Here is a 16,123-nt window from a genome sequence, read left to right as displayed (position 1 = left end):
GCCTTCAACACCTTAAAATATACCCCCCTCCAACTCCTTTTTAACAGTATTTTGACAATTGGTAACACAAAACAAATATCTGCTCACTATTTTCTGAGGTTAGGCGCTTCCGGTGCATGCAGCAAGATGTCAGAGATATACCAGACTGTGGTAATGAGTGCCATTTACTTTGTTGCCAGAGATGCTAGTAGGATCAACAAACTAATCGAAAAGTTGGCCAGAATCTGGGGGCGTTTGAGTCGCTGAAGGACAGAAGGTTTGAACAAACTGCAGTCTGTCATAGACAACCCATCGCACCTGCTCCATTCTGCACTACAGAGGCAGCAGGGTTCATTCTTCTTATCCAACCCCACTGCTGTAGATAATGCTTGAGGAAATTATTCCTGCCAGTTTCTGCACAAAATAAACAGAAACCTGTCTAACAGCTAGTCCTGTGACAGGTGAGCACACCTCTTGAATTGATAGTGTGCATGTTGTTTATTAATTCCGTTGGTATTCTAGAATTCTCTTTTGCGCATACTTTTTTTTTTTTTTTTTTTTTTTAAACTAATTTTTCTACTCGTTGTGTCACTTTTATATCAAATTTTGCACTTCCTCACATCATAAGGCCTTCAGTATGGGCCTGTAGTACCTTTAACTCTATCAATCATCTGTTTCATGTCTTGTTTTCAAACACATTCCAAACAACATTAACAGCATTTCTAATTCCAGACATTCTCTCTTTTACCTTGATAAGCTGTTGGGAGGCCTACAGTAAACTGACCATGTTCAACCCCAAAAATGTAAGGGCCTGGACCATCTGGATCCAGTCCTCCGCCTCAGTGATGATCAGATTGCTGCATGTATTCTTAATTTTATTGCTCACACATCAGGTCACAGGACATTGTGGCGTGAGCTGTAGTCCTTATTCTCACTGAACTTGGAAAAAACAAAAACTGAATCTAAATACTGAAAAGCTACAAGGCTACACCCATTTCATTTTAAAAGTTTATATTTATTTATCCGCAGCTACTCTTGTACATTGTTCTTTATTTATGATCACATACAATGTGTCCTTTTATTATGTGGTTGGCTCTCTGAATTTTGACACATGTTAAGTACACTGTGTTGATTAAGGAGTCAAATTTCAGCCTGAAGGTAAAATGACGCAGCATTTTCTGAGCTGCAATCTTGAAAAGCACTTTGTGTTGCAAAACAGGAAACAGGAAACAAGGAGACGGACAGGTTATACAGACAGGTAGGATGGGTCCCTTTTTTTTTTTTTTTTTTTTTTTAAATTTACTGTAAGCTCGGGGTAGTTGGCACACTGCATGAGCCAGTGCTGGTATCCACGTGCTGCTGTGCCCTCTCACTCCAGTGCATCTGCGACACAGGAACAGACAGAAGAGATTCCTTTACGCCAGCTTTACACTGCAAACACCGCAATTTAGTAGTTTTCCAGGCCTCTCGACATGAGGATACCAATCATGAGGCCTGCTCTCCCCTCTACTACACTCAGTCTTTTCAGACCAGTGGCTGGAGAGATCACCCTTATTAGAGAACCTTACACCTAAATAACTGGATCAATTTTAAAACAGTCCTTTTAGCACACTTTCAGGACAGGGACAATGCATCCTTGGTCCTAAAATATCCACGAGTATAAATCAAGCACAATAAGCAGATGTCTGGGGACAGACGTCTCCGAGTGGCCCGGATTCTTGTCCCAGATTTATCACATACAAGGAGGACTCTGTTCGAACAAACAATCCTAGCATCTTATTTTTGAGGTCGAGCAGTAAACCCGTCTGTGTTGTGACTCACATACCTCTTCAGACACTTTGTAAACTGTTAAAAAAAGAGTTTCCCCAAGCTGCCAGGCTGTAAACTTGTAATTGCACTTGAGGCATTTTTAACTGTTGATACACAAACATCTATGGAGGGTTGGGTTTTTTTTTTTGTTTTGTTTTTTGTGACACTGTTTAAATCCAGCTGAGACTGGCTCTGTCTGGCTTTGTTTTTGCACTCGCCACTCTATTGCACAACCTGCAATTTAAATTTAAAGTTGCACACAGCAGTTTACCACATCTTGCCTCAGCAGGTACTCTTGAATCAAAAGAAGAAGAAAAAATGTTGATCATAGTCTTTGAGTCAGGCTCAATTTACTGCATGATAAACATTAAACAGCTCAGGATACTTTCACTGTTTTGTGTGATTCATTGATGCATCTGTGGAACATTTTACACTGTTACCTTGCTCCTTGGTTGAATCCTGAGTGTTTTCATCTACAGAGGAGAAAAAGCAGGATTGGAGATTGACTGAAGGTAGTCGGGGTGTTTAATTCAAATGAATTTTCAGTCTTTTGATTTTGATCTTACCCAAACTGGTCACAGCCTCAGTTACAACCTCGTGGTGTTCTAGGAAAATATTCAAATAAAAACACTTCCTGTTTTTATTTACCTCTAAACAAGCTTTAAATACATTTTAAAAAGACACTAAAAGCACACAAATTGTCTTGGCTTTGTGGAAAAGTCACAAGCTACTCATTAGATCCAGGCTCAAAGTGTATTTGTGCAAACTGTTGTGGTGTAATAAAGATTTACAACACTTACCCTGCCTTTGTGGCCCTGTCAACATTAATAAAAGCAGACTTTAACACTAGTGTAAGGACAGGAGCTTAAATTACACTGCCTAAAAAAAAAATATGTCACAGACTCACCATCTGCGTCCTCAGAGGACTCAGACTCTGCCTCTGTGTGAAAGGGGACAGGGATTGAATTATGTGTTGCATGTCACTGTGCTTTGAGCTGGAGGTCTGCCCTCTGCTTTGCTGCCACCCGCAGGCTCACGATTGAACTGTAAATCCTCTCTTACCTCCTTGACCTGCAGCATCAGAATTTCCACCACCTTCTGCTGGAGGAGGATTTCACAGTTAAGTACTGCTTGTTGACCCTCAGGTAAAGAAGAATCACCTGCTTGATGTGCTTTTTGTTGTTTTGTTTTTTTGTTTTTTTTACACACCTGCGTTGGCATCCTGAGAGTCCACGCGCTCCTCCACTGATGGAAACATGTTAACAGGTGATGAAGGCGTTTAACTTAGCAGTCAGTTCAGGTGTTCGTCGTGTAATTAACTGGAGCTTACCGGAGTGATCCTGAGCGGCCTCTGAGAATGAAAGACAGCATTACCACCTGGAACTGGATCACTCATTAAAAGGTTTAAGTTAAATATTTTTAGTCTGCCCTCACCGAGGTAGCGGGAATCTCCACTCTGATCTTCAGTAGCTTGATGGGAAAAGGCGAAAAATGAGTAACCACAGTGGGAATAAATCTTTCCTCATTTATTCATCAAGGCCAACTTTTTGTATTAAACTTACCATTCATGTGAGCTTCCTGGTTTTTCTGAGCAGTCTCAAACTCCATCTGATCTTAAGACATGAAGTGATCAAAATTACAAAAGTAAGAGCCGAGAAACATCACACAGAAACGCATTAACAGTTAACTAAGACAAGGGCAAGCCAGTCTGGGTTATTTTGTGGAATATACTACATGATCTTAATTACTTTTAAGCCACTTTTAATGACCAAGTGTCCACTGTGAACACAGAGGTGCTCTATGGATACTGTACCTATTTTCTGCAGCTCGGCTAGCCCATCTGCATGAAAAGACAAGAAAAGTTTGCAGCAATGCATCTGCTACCAACATCATCTTTACTGGTTATCATTATCATTATTATTATTATTATTATGAATCCCTCACCATACTTTGCAGCTTTTTCTTCTTTCTCTGCAGATTCCAGAGATGCTGAGAGCACTAGAAACCATCACAACATTTCATATATCTGCTCTCTTAATAAACATCAGCAACTTCAGGTTTCTGAAGAGCCACACTCACACATACAAGTATGAAATCTAAGAAAAACACGATAACACAAAACTGCATCTTAACTTTTTATTCCTCTTACCCGTGTGAAATGCTGCCACAGCAAGGAAAACAAACAGCTGCACTGGAAATCTCATCTTGTTTTTTTGCTCTGGTTGTGAAAGATTTTTAGGGGGGCTTGTCACTCCAAATATCGTATATGGGGTTGTTGCCACTTTGCAGTCTTTTATATCTTCAGTGCCGTCACATGTTGCGCTTGGACAGGCGGCTCTGGTACCATTGTCCCTCCCTACCTGAGGGGACAGCTGGGTGGCACATCTCAGCACAGACGTATCCTTATTCCGTCCGTCAATGCCACCCATTGTTGGCCCTTCAGTCACACGGACCTTTATTTGGGATGTTCGAGGGGGAAAAATATAGGGACTCCGTGTATCCGAGCTGACAACAATGTTCGTTTCCCTTTTTACGAATGGAAATGATTTCATCGAGAATACTTGGCTTACAAATGATGGGTCACAATGTAGCCCGGCAAAACAATCCCTCAATTAATCTCACACAGATCAAAGCGATCCCAATCTCATGATTACAATGCAAACTGATGCAGCTTTTAAACATTTTAATCCTTAATCTGTCATAAAAAATGACCTGCTCTTCAAAACCTCGAGATCAGAGGAAAAGCTGAATTTTAAATGATGAGATTTAAAGATTTATAAGAGCAAAAATAAGTTGGAAGACATACACAATTATAATTACTTATTTAAACCCTGCATTTAACTGAAAATAGCAAATAAGACAAAGCCAATTTTAAAATATACTATTAATATTAGCTAAGATGTGCAAATGGGATTGGGTGTGAAAAAACTAATCTGATTCTTTGTAAGTAAAGATGGGAAGGGGTTGCTTCTTTAAGTGGATCAAAAAGCAACAATAATTATATTTATAAATAATAATGGGAGAAAAGATTAAAAAAATACAGAGAATGATGGTTATCATATCAGAGGAAATCAAGGGAGACACGGTTTATGCTGACAGGTGGGATGGCGCTCTTTTTGTTTACCCGTTGTAGCTTACACTCTGCACGTGCTGCTGTGCTCACTCACTGCAGTTAATGAAACGGGGACAGGCAGGAGAGATCGTGTTACACGAGCATCACGTTGGAAATGCACCACACCTCTAACAGTTTTTATATGACTCACTTGTTTACGGGCGGTTAGGACATATGATTGTAGTGGTGGATGAAAGCAAAGTGCAGCCTAATCTATTCCCTGAAAAAGGGGAAGAATTTACTGCTCCTTTTACACCAGCAACCCAACAAAGTTCCTTTATTTACTCTGAGTTTCTAAAAACAGATAAAGATGACCTTTATTAGTGCACCAACAGTCTTTGACCTAAATAAGCTAGTCATTTTTAAAATGAAATAAACACTTGCTGGTGCCAGATGAGCTTGTCTGAGTATTTTAGAAACAGCTGATCTGCTGGGATTTTCCCGCATAACCATCTCTAGGGTTTCAATGGTCCGAAAAAGAAAAAATACCCAGTGAGGGTCAGAGCTCTGAGTGAAAATGCCTTGTTTATGGCAGAGATCAGAGGAGAAAGACTGCTTCAAGATGATAGGAAGGAAACACCAATTCAAATAAGGACTTGTTAAAACCAAGGTGTGCAGAAGAGCATTTTTGAATGCAGCTCACATTATACCTTAGCAATAGTAAATTGCTGCCTGGTCTGATGAGTCTCGATTTCTACTCTGACATTCAGATAGCAGGGTCAGAATTTGGCATAAATAACAAGAAAGCATGGATCCATCTTGTATTAATAGGTCAGGCTGCTGCTGGTAACATGGAAGATATTTTGTTCACACTTTTAGGGTCACTTAGAAAAATCTGAGGAATGTTTCTGAATCTGAATTAAAGCAGTTCTGAAGATAAAAGGGGGTCCAACTCAGTACAAGCAAGATCTAGCTAATAAAGTGGCATGACATGTTGACTTTGTACTTTTTTCAACTTAAATTTAAATGATAGCCAACTCATTGCCACGTGTTTTTATCAGCAATATTCAGAGCACCCCAACTTTTTTTCTATTTACAAACAGATTTATTGAGAAATACTACAAACATAATTTAATTAGACTTTTATTTTGAAGCTGAAGGGTTTAGAGCAAACACACACACACACACACACACACAAACAGTACAAGTCGCACTGATCACTTTACCGTCATTGGAAACACTTTAGAGAAATACAGTTTCAGTTTGAGAGTTTTCAGCACTGTTGAAATAAAAGTATAAAATTCTTTTAATCGGTTAAAGTGCATAATAGTAATAATATTTCAACTATTTTCAAAAAAAAAAAAAACTAGAGAAAATGCCTCTAAAGGTTCTTAGGAAACAATTAGCAAACTACATTTTCTTTGTCCCAAAGTAGTTAAAGAACATGAAAGCGCCATAGGCAGATACGGTATTTCTAAACAACATGACATCCTACAAATCACAGGTACAGAATCATTAAAAACACACAGGAAGAACCAAATCATCTGTTAAACTGCAACTAAAATTTAATAAACACATACGCCAATTACCCTGCTTAAGGCACAATCATAGTTTAGATTAATTCTTACACACGTTATCTAGTGTGTAATGGGTTTAGACTGTTCGATTGTAGTCACTGTGGGACTAACAATGAGTCACAACTGACATCAATGTGATTTACTACAAAGAAAGTGTCTTGGTGGCACATTTGTTGCTGACAGCTGCCAGTACCCACTAAAAAACATACAGTAGTCTGCTGAGGAGGTAGAAAGACTGGAAATCCATCCGAGGACATACAAACAGATCAGCAAAGGGACATCAGCATATTAGTAAACACCACGTGCAAGAATTTGGCTAAAGGGAAATGACAAGCTGACTTCTTTCTCTGTACAGTACATAGAACAGGAGCAACACACTAAAGAAAATGACAGAGAAACACTTGTGTGTCTGGCCTGCAGTGCAGCATGGTTCACAGTGATTGCACAGTTCAGCACAGTGCAGTTTTGTTTTAACATTTAATGTGATTTGTGTTGTGTTGCTGGTGATGCCTGTTGCTTGTGATGAGAACAGTGTACTGCCCAAGTTAACTTCTGTGATCTGGGAAAGCATCGCATTTAAAAAGAAAGAAAGAAAAAAGAAAGAAAGAAAGTAGTCAAAACAGCCAGAAAGCATCTGAAGAAGTACTTTTAAAAGGAAAATTAAACAATTTACAGATTTTTTATTTCATATTTTGTTTATGGAAGTTATTTTCTATAATTTTGTCCTGCTTTTCTTTTCTTTGAGTATTTTCCTTTTAGTAATTTTAGCATGTGTGGAGTTTGTATTTTCAGTTTTAGCACCCCCTGTGGGTTAGAGATCACACTGCAGGTAGTAGTAGTATAGTAGCTTACACTTACTTCCGTGTAATAGTGTGTTTGTATGTTAGGTTAAGTGGCAATTCTAAATTGGTCATAGGTTTGTATGTAAGCTGGCTCCCCTGCATCCCTGAACTGGATATAAGTGATTAAGACCATGAATTTATTCACATTACCTAACGACAGAGTGCTTCACTTGTTTTATGTGGCTATGCTATATAGGGGCAGGGATAGCTCAGTAAGTAAGAGTGGTGGCCCCATGATCGGCGGTTGGGGATTCGAATCCACTGAACGGCTACCCTGAGGTACCCCTGAGCAAGTTACCGTCCCTACACACTGCTCCCCAGGCGCTCAATCGCTGCCCACTGCCTCACTGAGTGAATAGGTTAAATGCAGAGAGGAATTTCCCCACGGGAATCAATAAAGTGTACATAACATAGTAATAATAGTTTCCTAAATTTTTTGCATTTCAAGGGCCACGGGTCAAACTCGAACCTGGACCGCTGCTCTCCAGCCATGTTGCATGTAGTTACCAGCCTGTGGTTGCCTGCTCCACTGAACTGAAGAGGCAAACCCCTAGATTTTGCTTTTTTGTCCTTCTACCTGCCCCACAGAGCTACCGTTCTTCCTTTTTTGTAAACTAATTTGAAAACCAAATGAGAACTCTATGACTGCCTGTAAATAGAACATCTTTGTTATACTAGACCAACCTACAATTATCTGAAGTAGTTACATCATCCATGTGCAATAAGTGATTAAAATAATGATAGAATTGTGATGTGGGTAAACTGCTGGCTTGTTTAACTCCATGTTTATTGTCAGATTTTGTTAGACAATGTTACCTGCAACTAAAGATTATATTCAATATTTTAGAAAATTATTTCAAAATTACTTGAGAAATTGGTCTGTGCATTCATAACAAGCATGTTAGACTACTATAACACCACATTTGCAGGATTATCCAAATCATCAGCAGGAAAATAAGTAAGAAGTAACTTTGTTCCTTCAATAGATCATAATGCTCTCAGTGGTTTGGTCTCCCAGTACGTGTCTGACTTCTTCAGTGTGTATAACCCAGTCAGACGTCTCAGGTCACCAGGGGTGGATCTTTTAACTGAATTAGATCCAAGAGTGCTGGGGGTGCTTCCAACCTCAGCACAGCATTCACAGCTGCCTGCTGACCTGAGGTCAACTACAACTGTGTCTATACTCAAAAACTCAAAACCTTTTTAGTCTCACAGACTTACACTTAATGACTGTGTGTCAACTTGTATTTTATTTCTTTGTAAAGTTTGTTTTGTTGGGGGTTTTTGCCTTAAGGCACTGTAGACTTGCACTGCTTTTTATTTTTTTATCTTAAACGCATCGAGTTGTATAATGAAATGTCCTTTATAAATGAAATTGTCATTGCCAATATTAATCAATTGCTACTGGTATCTTGCTTTAAATGAAGGACTCTCTGTATGTATGTGTGCTTCATCTATCTTGTCCACTGTTTATCCATTGGTAGGTGTATGTCTGGGGATTGGAGCAACTGCAGTGCCAAACTTTAGTGTGTCTGAATCTTTTTTGGGGATCCCATGCATGAAATATAGCCAAAATATAAACATTAATTTAAAAAAAGACTGGCATAATTAAATGCCCCATTTGTCCACACACAGGTATAAAATTTTCCAGATCCCTCAGGTCATCTGGATCCGGTTTTTTATCAGTTCCCAGAGTCAGAACCAGACACGGAGAAGCTGCATTCAGCTTTTATGCTCCATATATCTGGAACAAACTCCCAGAAAGCCTCAGATCAGCTGAAACACTCAGTTTATTTAAATCCAGGTTGAAGACTCACCTATTCTCAGCTGCTTTTGAATAAAGCACCAAATCCACACTTTTAAGCTTAAATTTCAAAACTTACATTTTAACTACTGACTTTATCTACTGTTCTGATTTTATCTACTGTTCTGATTTTATCTACTGTTTTGATTTTTGATTTTAAATACTGTTTTGTTTGTTTGTTTGTTTGTTTGTTTGTTTGCTTGTCTTAATCAATTTTAAATCGTGCTTTTTATTTGTTTTTGTTTTTAATGTCTCTGTAAAGCACTTTGAATCACCTTGTTGTTGAATTGTGCTATATAAATAAACTTGCCTTGCCTTGCCTTGCCTAATGTAAGACAAATATTTCCCAAACTAGAAAAGCTGAAACCACTGATCAACTAAAGTTGCGGCTCTAGTGTCACCATGCTCCCACAGATCAGCCTTTCCTCTGGCAACTACGATGTTATCCAACATATAAAAATGGGCTCGATTGATCTTATTTTGTTGCTTCTGATTCTACTCTTAAGTAGTTCTCACTTTTCAGAGTTCTCCTCTTAGGCGCGTGTGCAGGTCTTCCTGATCGATCTTGCTGGTTTGTTCGTGCCAGTGGTGGTGTGCCAGCAGGGCCACGTTCCTGGCAGCGATGGCGCTCATCTCCATGGCACTTGCTGCCCACTCCACAGCGTTGAGGTAGTACAGCCGGTTGTGCAGGATGAAAGGAGGGGTCTTGCGGTGCGGCGGATGGTACGCGGGGTATGCCAGCCATTTGGTCTCAGACACCGAATCATAGGAGAGGAACATGTTCTCCAGCTGCTCCTGGGACAGCGGCTTTTTGGAGAACACCTTCCAGACATTAGCTTGGCTAGCAGGGGGGCGCTTGTAACCTTTGGGGATGTGCACAGGATCCAGAGAGCTCAGGCTGTTGATGATGGAACCGTTTGAGTCTGTGGTGAGGACATCAGACACGGTGAACTCTGAGGCAGCTTCTGTGGTCCCCAGGTAAGACACGTTGAACAAGCCGTGGACAAGAGTGGCGACCGTCTGGTGGTAGTGCCCGTGGTAGTGAGAAGGGATTGGAGGGGAAAAGCCTGAAAATGTGATGTCAGATTTCCCCCGGTGAAGAGGCGTTGCTACTATCACGATATCATAAAGGGAATGTGCAGCTCCTGATTGGTCAACATAGTTAATCTCGTAGAAACTGACAGGGGTGCCTGAAAGTGGGACACGAAGGGATATCAGGATGAAATATGAAGAATCAAGAAAGTGAAAGAGAAAAAGGTCGGATCTATATGACAGGAAGGAATGTTAATGGTACCTCTCTTGGATGGTCGAACTTTCACTGAAATGGAGGTGACTCTAGCAGGGATGAGCTCACTTTTGCTGTTGTAAAGAAGTCCTGAGCAAACTTTCTTATTGCCTCCATCCACTGCCCACAGGCCTGAATCTGCCCCTGCTAATGACACCGCCCCTAAAAACAAGACATGCCCACTCCATTTCATCAATCAACAACCAAAAAAAACGGTGAGATCTGTGCTAAATCACACGTTTTGTAACATACCCACAAAGCCATTGATGCGGACACTCTGCCCATAGTTGACACGAGTGATCGGTGCAACAATGTCATTGATGAAGACCTGAGAAAATCCTTCTCCCATCATGGCTTCCTCCAGGGTCTGATTCATCAGAGTGAGGAAACTATCACCTCCCATGGCATGCAACAGCTTCTCTACGGTGGAGAATGAGTAGCCATACTGCTGGTACTGGTAGATTCTGTTCAGAAAAGGATTTAAAGATAATTAGGGCAACCTAACAGCAGTGAAATTTAGAAGCCACCAAAAAGAAAACAGCATCCTCACCTCATAAACTTATCCAGAACACTCTCCACCCACATCTGCATTCGAAGAAAGTTCAACCCGTATCGCCAGAGCATGCGGAAGAAATTTACTATGAACCAGTCGCTCTCTTTGAACATGATGTGCTTTCCATCAAAGATCGCCATTTTAGAGTGGACGTCTTTTCTCTGAGGAATACCTGTGAAAACATAAAACATAAAAGCTACAATTTATGCACTTCTTATCTTTAATCCAGGCGGTTTAGGGGATGTTAAATTTACCTAATTTATCAACAAAGTGCTTCATATGTAGGTTCAGAGGATGGATCACTGAGCCTCCCGTTTCGTATTCATAATCTCCGATCTTCACCGTTGCAAGTCGCCCGCCAACACTGCCATCTTCGAACACGTCGATCTTGACCCCAGGTCCAAACTCTTGCCTCAGGTAATATGCTGTCGCTGCGCCGCCAATTCCTGCTCCAACCACAGCTTTAAAAGAGCAGTGACAGGAAGGTGAGCTAACATGAATTAACCTGCACATCTTTCAGATTGAGGGCTAGAGCACAATCAGAAAGTTTATTCCTCCTCCCGTTCTACCAGCGATGGAAGAGACGAGAAGTACAACAGCTAAAAAGAGTGGAGTTGGATAATCCACGTTTGACTGTCTGTAGTGGAAAAAGTGTCATAACAAATGTAGGCTGAGTATACAATGTAAGTAATAATAACTTGAAGTAAGTATAACCGCATAACTAAGTTATACTTCAGGATCACCTGATTCAGGCCCAACTACAAGCTTTACCAAAAAAAAGAGAAGTTTGAAGCCTCGTCTTAAATGTAGAGAGAGGGTAGGGTGTCTGTCTTCTGTATATACACATTCAAGCCTGGCACAGTAATCTGCCCAGTACAGATGTATTGATGTGTTCTAATTTAGCGTCATATTTCTTACATGTCGCACAAAAAGTGGAAAGCAGATTAAAAATAAAAATAAAAAATCATTAAGGGTGCAATGTATTTAACAAGAAAGTGCACGTACACTAACACTAGTGCAGTGAATCATTATGCTGTCATCATTAAGAGTCACCTTTCAGTCTCTGTTCTTCCCAAAACTGGAAGATAAAAAAAAAAAAGATCTTTGGAATATTTATTTTGTTCCATCAATGTATAGTAAAACATATTATGATTAGTCTTCTGTTGATTAGAATGCAATGTTAAAAAACAAAAACAAATCAACAAGTTTAAAATATGTGGAGGAGGCGGGTAAGCCTTGCAGTTAAATCTAATCCTTGAATATTTGACTTCTAAATAAATATAACCTCACTGTGGCATACAGTCTATTGTAGAGCAATGCATTTTTTGATTAGTAATTACAGAGAAAAAGGCAGTTTTATTATAGCTTTTTATTAACACATTCACATCCTGCTATGAACTTCTGGGAACTATTTCAAATCTACATGAGTCACATGACAATCCCACGTTCTGAACCACCAATGAGACGACTCTCCATTCAACAGCTCTGAACAAAAGCAGAAATACCCTTTATTTTCATGAAACGGTCATTTTCAGCCTGAAAATATTAACAGATTTTCATCATCACTCATCAGGGAGTGAAAGATGACCATGCCATGAGATTAAATTTACTTTAGATTTACTTTTTAAAATTTTACTCGAAAACAGTGCACTGGACTTTTTTGGTGGTTTAGCCTGTTAAAAGCAATCCTCATTATTTTAAATCCAAGTTAGTTTGTCCAGTTTCTTTAGAGAAATTGGAAGTGGGGGACTATGCATTAAGCTGGCTGTTGTTCGTGAACAGCAGATGAAATACGTTTGTTAAACCCCTTAAATTAAAGATCATATCTTGACTGTTTGATAAAAAAACCCATTGTGCTGGTATACAGGGGCAAAATTATTGTTCAGTTAGTCGTGGAACTAACTGATGATGAAACAACCAAGAAACCTGGCACAAAGATAAGTTTAAGAGGGCTGACAGAATGAAAGTACTTCTCTGTTCTCTAAAGAAGCTGAAGAGTGACAGAAAGCACGAGTCCGTGTTTTATTTTTATTTATTTATTTATTTTTTTGCCTTATTGCCTTACCTATCTTCTTAGGCTGTTCCTGCAGCTCTGGGGCTGAGGCTAGACTTCTCCTTCCTGTGTGCCAAAGCGCCAGGAATAGCAGCGCTCTCAGTGACAGGGTTTGTAGTCTCATTGTGGGTATCTACAGCTCTGCACTAAGAAGCATCTGCAAAGGAGGGCGAAAACGTGAGATACTTCAAGTGCCTATCAGCCTTGGTCAAAGGTTGCATTCAGGGCTTCAAAAATAGAACAGCAAAGGAAATAATGGCACAGCTTTTTAGACAAGTGAAACTAGCATTAACACACTCACCTGACTTAACGTTTTAAACCTAAAAGAGAAATTACTGAGGGGTACAGGGCGCTTTCGAAGACTTACAATTTCAGAAGTCAATGGTGGGGAACTACTGTTGGTCCACAAGTAGCCTTCAGGGTGTCAAGCTTCAAAACAAGAGTAAAAACAAGTTTTAAAGCTCACTAAAACTTTTGTCAGACTGCTTAAATACAAGACTGAGCTATTCACAGAGGCCCCTGTAAAACCCACACGAAAACTAACTAAACTAGTTTAACGCTTGAACCACCTCTGCCCACCCCGAACGTCGCTAATTATTGAGACACACTTCCGGGCACGGTTGCTTTGAATGTCACAATAAAAGCATCAGCGATTAATAAAAAATGTGTGCGCAGAAATTTCGAAACATTTTAAAGCTGCCTACTGTAGGATTTATCTTGTCTGTAATAATGACTAATAGCTAACATAACTGTTATCCATATCGCTTTCTCTGCTTTTTAGCGTCCTTGGACTACATTTATTTTGTTTTATTTTGAAAGATATATGAACAGGAAATGGGCTCAAATGTCCTTTCTTAGGAGCTGAGCGGAAGTAGTTATTTACTTAATCACGGCAAAATAAATATAGATAAAGACGAGTTAGTTAAAAAGAATTTTTGTGTTTATTTAAATGTGTTGACACTTTTCAACCCCGTTCCCTAATTCTGAAGTAACAAAACGTATTTTTTCAAGTACGGAAGGAAATCGGAAGTGACGCAATTACTTCTCCTCTTGAACCATGCTTGAATGGAGGTGACCTTACTTATTACCAAATTGTAAAGTAAAGAAAGTTGGGGACCCCGCGGGCAGGTGAGTCCGGTCCGGGTTTGATAATAAACTTGTGGTGAATATCTAAGCGGACCTTGAAGGTGTCTCCAGAGTGAGCAGAAATGGCAGAGGCTCATCAGGCACGCGTGCAGAATGTGATCGAAGACATGGTCCAAAGCCTGGAGAAGGACCACATCCGTAAAATGCAGGTAGGGTGTCTGCGGGTTCTCGGTGGTGTATGCAGGTTCGAGTCCGGGTGGTAACAGGTTGTTTGTTCTCGCTGCAGGGGCGCATGTTCAGGTGCAGCGCAGAGTGCTGCGATCGCTCCACAGACAGCATGGCTCAGGTGCATCAGTGCATCGAAACGTGTCACACACCCCTGGCCAAAGCTCAGGGTCTGGTCACTTCAGAGCTGGAGAAGTTTCAGGTAAATCACTGTGCAAACACCTGTCATCACTTTGTCTGTGCCAGGTAACTAAGATTGAAAAAGTTAGAGAGGCAAGGCTGAGATGGCTTGGACATGTGCAAAGGAGGGATAGTGGGCTTACTGGACAAAGGATGTTAAAGATGGAGCTGACAGGCGGGGAGGGATAAGGGAGAAGTCAGGGGAGGTGCATGTAATGAGGGAGGACATCCAGAGAGTTGTGAAAGGGAGGATGCAAGGGATAAGGAGAGATGGAAGCATGTGATCCAACATGTAACCTATATTCTGACATATGGTGTTAACATAAAATTAATATAAGTGAATATTTAACTTAAAGAATAGATGTAGTAAATGATATCCTAGGCAAAAATAAGTGGGCATGTTTTTATATTTTTGCAGTTTCCCCATTTATTCTCCAAGTGTTACAAATCAAATGTCTGTTACAGGGTACTTGGGTGTTAACTGAGCATAAATAATGTATAGACTTGTGGTTAGTGGGTTTTGGAGTCTAGGCAAATAAAACTACACCTTTACATTGGTGGTAAAGAAGATGGCTTATTATTTTGATTTTCCTAACTGAAACTGTGTTGCCGTTTGTCTTTTCATTTGAGTCTTTTTGATATTGGTCTTTAGGTAATAGGAAATAAAGCAAGCCATGTTGGATCTCCAGTTTGGAACCCTTAATTGACCCCTTTGCTTAGACTTGAGCATCATTACAAGTAAATGTAACTGATTTTGAAATAAAGTACAGCAGTTTAAAATGTCAGTCTCCCAAGCTATACTTGCACACCCTTTCAAAGCTCTAGTCAGATAAGCTGTTAAAGTCCGGTGGGTTTAGGGCTCGCCTGAATCCACAATATTACTTTTTGCTCTCCTTTAAGTCTCTCAGTTGCCAGCAACTCTTCATTTTTAGTGTGGCTGAAGTTCTTCATGACTCTGGTTGTTGTAATATTTGGATCATGTGACCCATCACTAGTAATATTGAACTAGATAAGAATATACCTAATATTTAAAAAGCACATCTACAGCTGGTTAGATTTGCAGTAGACATCTGTAAAAATAAATAAATGAATAATATTTTAAAAAATCTAAAGTCCAATCCTTCCTGGCCCACCTTCAGGACCGTCTAACTAGATGTACGATGACCTGCAACGATAAAGCAAAGGATCTCTTTGACTCCGGCGCCAAGGAGCCAGCTGTTCGATCGCTGATGGACCGCTGCGTGGGCAGTTGTGTGGATGACCATGTTAACCTGATCCCCAGCATGGCCCGACGACTAAAAGAGAACTTGGACTCTATACGGCAGTGAGGGGCGGGATAAATGACTGCAGTCCATCCTGGGGAAAGCTCGGGGGCATGGAGTTTATTTATCTAAGGAGTGAAGGGCTGGAGGTGCAGAGGGAGAGTTCAAAGACTGTGATTATTAATGCTGATGTGTAGAGATTTCAACTTTGAAATGAAAGTTTCTGGCCTGTTAGATCCAACTTTACCTGCAGCGAGAAAGAAATCCAGTAATGCACAAGGAGTCTTAAGGTGTGCATTTGTTAAACACGGTTAATGTATTTAATGCACATCTGTGTGTTGCATTTCAACATGTAAAGAAAACCAAAATGTGTAATCCACGTGAAGGATTTTTTAATTCTCGATGAAACTCCTTAA

General features: G+C 40.1%; 3 protein-coding genes across 7 annotated transcripts; 1 reads left to right on the top strand and 2 right to left on the bottom strand.

Annotated features, from left to right (window-relative positions):
• Nucleotides 1-973: 973 nt before the first annotated feature.
• On the bottom strand, nucleotides 974-4,232 carry LOC134630886 (uncharacterized). 4 transcript variants are annotated; one of them, XM_063478647.1, is made up of 13 exons: nucleotides 3,938-4,232; nucleotides 3,733-3,786; nucleotides 3,602-3,628; nucleotides 3,351-3,401; nucleotides 3,223-3,258; nucleotides 3,119-3,139; nucleotides 2,998-3,033; nucleotides 2,851-2,889; nucleotides 2,696-2,728; nucleotides 2,589-2,603; nucleotides 2,355-2,393; nucleotides 2,229-2,261; nucleotides 974-1,362 (listed from the first exon to the last, which is right to left on the bottom strand). In XM_063478647.1, exons 1-13 carry the CDS (start codon nucleotides 4,215-4,217, stop codon nucleotides 1,349-1,351), a joined length of 678 nt encoding a protein of 225 aa, XP_063334717.1. In that variant the 5' UTR covers nucleotides 4,218-4,232; the 3' UTR covers nucleotides 974-1,348. The 4 variants fall into 4 exon arrangements, with proteins under 4 accessions (XP_063334717.1, XP_063334718.1, XP_063334720.1 ...); XM_063478648.1 differs by having other exon boundaries at nucleotides 2,851-2,886; XM_063478650.1 differs by lacking the exons at nucleotides 974-1,362; nucleotides 2,229-2,261; nucleotides 2,355-2,393 and having other exon boundaries at nucleotides 2,596-2,626; nucleotides 2,851-2,886.
• A 4,917-nt stretch (nucleotides 4,233-9,149) lies between these two features.
• pcyox1 (prenylcysteine oxidase 1) lies at nucleotides 9,150-13,529 on the bottom strand. Of its 2 annotated transcripts, none has more exons than XM_063480677.1 (7): nucleotides 13,256-13,529; nucleotides 12,967-13,111; nucleotides 11,156-11,362; nucleotides 10,899-11,073; nucleotides 10,601-10,812; nucleotides 10,358-10,510; nucleotides 9,150-10,253 (listed from the first exon to the last, which is right to left on the bottom strand). In XM_063480677.1, the coding sequence occupies exons 2-7, from the start codon at nucleotides 13,076-13,078 to the stop codon at nucleotides 9,583-9,585; spliced, it is 1,530 nt and encodes a 509-aa protein (XP_063336747.1). In that variant the 5' UTR covers nucleotides 13,079-13,111; nucleotides 13,256-13,529; the 3' UTR covers nucleotides 9,150-9,582. The 2 variants fall into 2 exon arrangements, with proteins under 2 accessions (XP_063336747.1, XP_063336746.1); XM_063480676.1 differs by having other exon boundaries at nucleotides 13,322-13,529.
• A 452-nt stretch (nucleotides 13,530-13,981) lies between these two features.
• On the top strand, nucleotides 13,982-15,877 carry fam136a (family with sequence similarity 136 member A). Its single transcript, XM_063478645.1, has 3 exons — nucleotides 13,982-14,249; nucleotides 14,327-14,467; nucleotides 15,585-15,877. Exons 1-3 carry the CDS (start codon nucleotides 14,163-14,165, stop codon nucleotides 15,771-15,773), a joined length of 417 nt encoding a protein of 138 aa, XP_063334715.1. The 5' UTR covers nucleotides 13,982-14,162; the 3' UTR covers nucleotides 15,774-15,877.
• The last annotated feature ends 246 nt before the right edge of the window (nucleotides 15,878-16,123 follow it).

This window comes from Pelmatolapia mariae, linkage group LG7 (assembly GCF_036321145.2).
Source record: "Pelmatolapia mariae isolate MD_Pm_ZW linkage group LG7, Pm_UMD_F_2, whole genome shotgun sequence".
NCBI lineage: Eukaryota > Metazoa > Chordata > Actinopteri > Cichliformes > Cichlidae > Pelmatolapia > Pelmatolapia mariae.
Note: the sequence above shows the minus strand (reverse complement) of the source record. Positions and strands in the feature narration are given on the sequence as shown.

Coding starts and splice junctions, on each gene's coding strand:
- fam136a (XM_063478645.1), top strand. CDS start 14,163: ATGGCAGAGGCTCATCAGGCACGCGTGCAGAATGTGATCGAAGACATG. Junction 14,250..14,326: donor ACCACATCCGTAAAATGCAG/GTAGGGTGTCTG, acceptor TTCTCGCTGCAG/GGGCGCATGTTCAGGTGCAG. Junction 14,468..15,584: donor CAGAGCTGGAGAAGTTTCAG/GTAAATCACTGT, acceptor GCCCACCTTCAG/GACCGTCTAACTAGATGTAC.
- LOC134630886 (XM_063478647.1), bottom strand. CDS start 4,217: ATGGGTGGCATTGACGGACGGAATAAGGATACGTCTGTGCTGAGATGT. Junction 3,629..3,732: donor AGAAAAAGCTGCAAAGTATG/GTGAGGGATTCA, acceptor CTTTTCATGCAG/ATGGGCTAGCCGAGCTGCAG. Junction 3,034..3,118: donor GGCCGCTCAGGATCACTCCG/GTAAGCTCCAGT, acceptor TGTTTCCATCAG/TGGAGGAGCGCGTGGACTCT.
- pcyox1 (XM_063480677.1), bottom strand. CDS start 13,078: ATGAGACTACAAACCCTGTCACTGAGAGCGCTGCTATTCCTGGCGCTT. Junction 11,363..12,966: donor GGAACAGCCTAAGAAGATAG/GTAAGGCAATAA, acceptor GCTCTTTTAAAG/CTGTGGTTGGAGCAGGAATT. Junction 11,074..11,155: donor GCACTTTGTTGATAAATTAG/GTAAATTTAACA, acceptor ATGTTTTCACAG/GTATTCCTCAGAGAAAAGAC.